This window comes from Urtica dioica, chromosome 2 (assembly GCF_054948205.1).
Source record: "Urtica dioica subsp. dioica isolate 48M chromosome 2, U.dioica_male_clone48M_v1_H2, whole genome shotgun sequence".
Lineage (NCBI taxonomy): Eukaryota > Viridiplantae > Streptophyta > Magnoliopsida > Rosales > Urticaceae > Urtica > Urtica dioica.
Window position 1 is genome coordinate 53211915 of NC_142757.1, and position 2905 is coordinate 53214819.

General features: G+C 38.3%; 1 protein-coding gene across 1 annotated transcript; it reads left to right on the top strand.

Moving 5' to 3' along the window:
• The first annotated feature begins 917 nt into the window (after window positions 1-917).
• ISPF (isoprenoid F) lies at window positions 918-2547 on the top strand. The gene is made up of 3 exons (XM_089607361.1): window positions 918-1372; window positions 1465-1595; window positions 2183-2547. Exons 1-3 carry the CDS (start codon window positions 1048-1050, stop codon window positions 2417-2419), a joined length of 693 nt encoding a protein of 230 aa, XP_089463487.1. The 5' UTR covers window positions 918-1047; the 3' UTR covers window positions 2420-2547.
• Window positions 2548-2905: the final 358 nt, after the last annotated feature.

Consider the following 2905-nt stretch of genomic DNA (forward strand, 5'->3'; position numbering starts at 1 on the left):
TAGCCAAGTACATATTAGTGCTATATTACGGCTGAAAGCACCCAAGAATTAATTATATTTTACTTTATTTCTAGGAATTAATTATATTTTACTCATTGGAGCTTTCTCAAGTAGCATAATTAGGGATGGCAATTTGATCCGTTATCCGTGTTCCGGCCCGTTACCCGATTTATTCGGATCGGGTAATACCCGTTCTTTTTGGGTAAACGGGTAAATGGGTAATACCCGTTAAAGTTTTAACAAGTCCGGGTACGGGTAACGGAATAGTCATCCCGTACCCGGTTACCCGGGACCCGACCCGTTAACTTTTAAATATTTAAAAAGATAATAAATTTTTATATGTTGCAATGAAGATGATAGCGTTACAATGAAGATGACCAAATTTACAATGAAAATGATCAATTTGCAATGAAGACTTCTTTTGTATTTTTTATTTATTTATTTTGAATTTTAATGTTCTTTATATTGTAGTAGCACTTTGATATTTTTCACTTAAATTTTATTATTTTTAAACTTTATATTGTTGATGGATTTTTATTTTTAAAACGGGTAAACGGATCTACCCGACCCGCTATCCTTTTTTAAACCGGGTAAACGGGTAACGAGTCCAATAATTTTAACCCGCTTACCAGACGGGTATCCCCGTTACCCGGCCCGTCTCAAAATCCGGGTAACGGGTAAAAAAAATTTAGCGGGTACGGATAACGGAATATGTGTACCCGACTTTACCCGTACCGTTGCCATCCCTAAGCATAATATTATAATTATAGAAAAATTAACGTGCTAACAATTTATAAAAATTAGCTATTATCGTTATAATCTTGCATCTAGTCTAGAGTAGACACCTTAATCAATGCGTTAATCTTTCATTTCCAAAGAATTAAATATCATATCCTTTTTTTTGCTAATTCCCAATTAGAATAAATAAATTAACAAGTAAAAAAATATTGGCTGCTGAGATACCAGAAAGCAGAGAGTACAGGCACTCAGTCACACCAAAACCACGCGTTCTCAGTCACTATCTCTGAACTCGAACCTCCCATTTCCATGGCGGCGATAATCACCACCACCGCCGCCGCGACGGCAATGCCTCTCCTCCGCGCATCTCCGTCCTCACTCCCCGCTCTCTCTCGCTCCTCTCTCTTCACCTCGAACCACCGCGCTTTCTCTCCCTTGCGCCTTCCTCTGCGAGCCTCGCGAGCCCTAGCTTCCTCCGCCGTCGATTCCGCCGGAGCCAGATCGCCGGCGAAACCGGCGCTTCCGTTCCGCGTGGGCCACGGGTTCGATCTCCACCGCTTGGAGCCAGGGTACCCTCTGATCATCGGAGGGATCGATATTCCTCACGACCGAGGCTGCGAAGCTCATTCCGACGGTGAGGCTAGCGAAATCGTAATCTCAATTTCGTGAATACCGATTCCGATTTTCATGATTGTTCGTGTGTGATTTTTTTTTTTTTTTTTACAGGCGATGTGTTGCTTCACTGCGTTGTGGATGCGATTTTGGGGGCGCTAGGGCTTCCTGATATCGGCCAGATTTTTCCGGATTCCGATCCGAAATGGAAAGGCTGTGCTTCTTGTGTCTTCGTCAAAGAAGCTGTAAGATTTTTTTCAAATTAAATATCTCTTTGCTCAACTTAATTAGTGACTGTGAAGACTATTGTGATGATTGATTGTGCTAGTTCTTATGCTAAACCGTCAACTTTGCTCTCTTTGATTGATATGCTGATTTTTGAGTAGAGACAATCTATGCGAAACTCTCACCAATGAGAGTGATGAAATCTTGAAGAGACTTTGGGTTTTTTAAATTGGTTTTTGAGATCGAAGCTCCTAATACTTGACATGAATTTGTGGGTCAAATTTGATTAAAAAAATTGTTCTAAATTTATAGAAGGAACTTTTTTAGTTATTCAGAAAGGTACATATGAAATAATTATATAATTTTGGGCTAAAAATATAAAAATTGATAACTATTTAGGGTAAATTTCAATTTTTTAAAGTTCATATGCCCCGTGGTCCTTAGTTTGCTACGCCAATGCGATGCGTGATATCAAAGTTGAGAAACTAAGATCATAAATTAGTATTACACTTCTCAGTGTTAATTGAATAACCTGTGTTTTGAGATGAAATCTCGTGATACTTTAACAATAATAAAGTGTTTGGTTTTCAAATTTTTGTTTTTGAAGGTGAGATTGATGGACGAGGCGGGTTACGAAATCGGGAACTTGGACGCAACGTTGATTCTTCAGAGACCGAAGCTGAGTCCGCACAAAGAGGCGATCCGATCAAACTTGTCGGAGCTTCTCGGGGCCGACCCGTCGGTGGTGAACCTCAAAGCCAAGACTCACGAGAAGGTCGACAGCCTCGGAGAGAACCGAAGCATCGCCGCTCACACAGTCATTCTTCTCATGAGGAAGAAATAGAGATAAAGAGGTCAAAAATATGTACTACAATAACTACATGTAATATTATTCTTTTACAGCAATTGGCGGAATTTGAATAAAGTTGGAGAAAGCTAATAATGATGATTGAAATTTCTTGATGAGAAAAAGGTGTTTTTTTTTTAGTGTTATGGTAGGTAACTATATTACATTAGCTTAGATTGAAATTTCAAAAATCATGTTTCAGTCAATTGATTGTGTCATTTGGTGTAAACCAAGCTCTATCTATAGTCTAGATTTGCAACTTTTTTTTTTTTGTCTGAATCTTTTTAATTGATTATGGCGAAATGCTATGTTTAGAACAGAGAGAATATGGTGAACGTTTCCTTTATTATTCGGTGGCTGGAATATGTGACTTCACACATTAGTTGAGTAGTTTGAAACTTGATTTTTTTTTTATATATATATTTTTTAAGTATGAAACTTGAGCTCCAAGTTTCTGAAATTCAAATTCAGTCCAAATAAAAC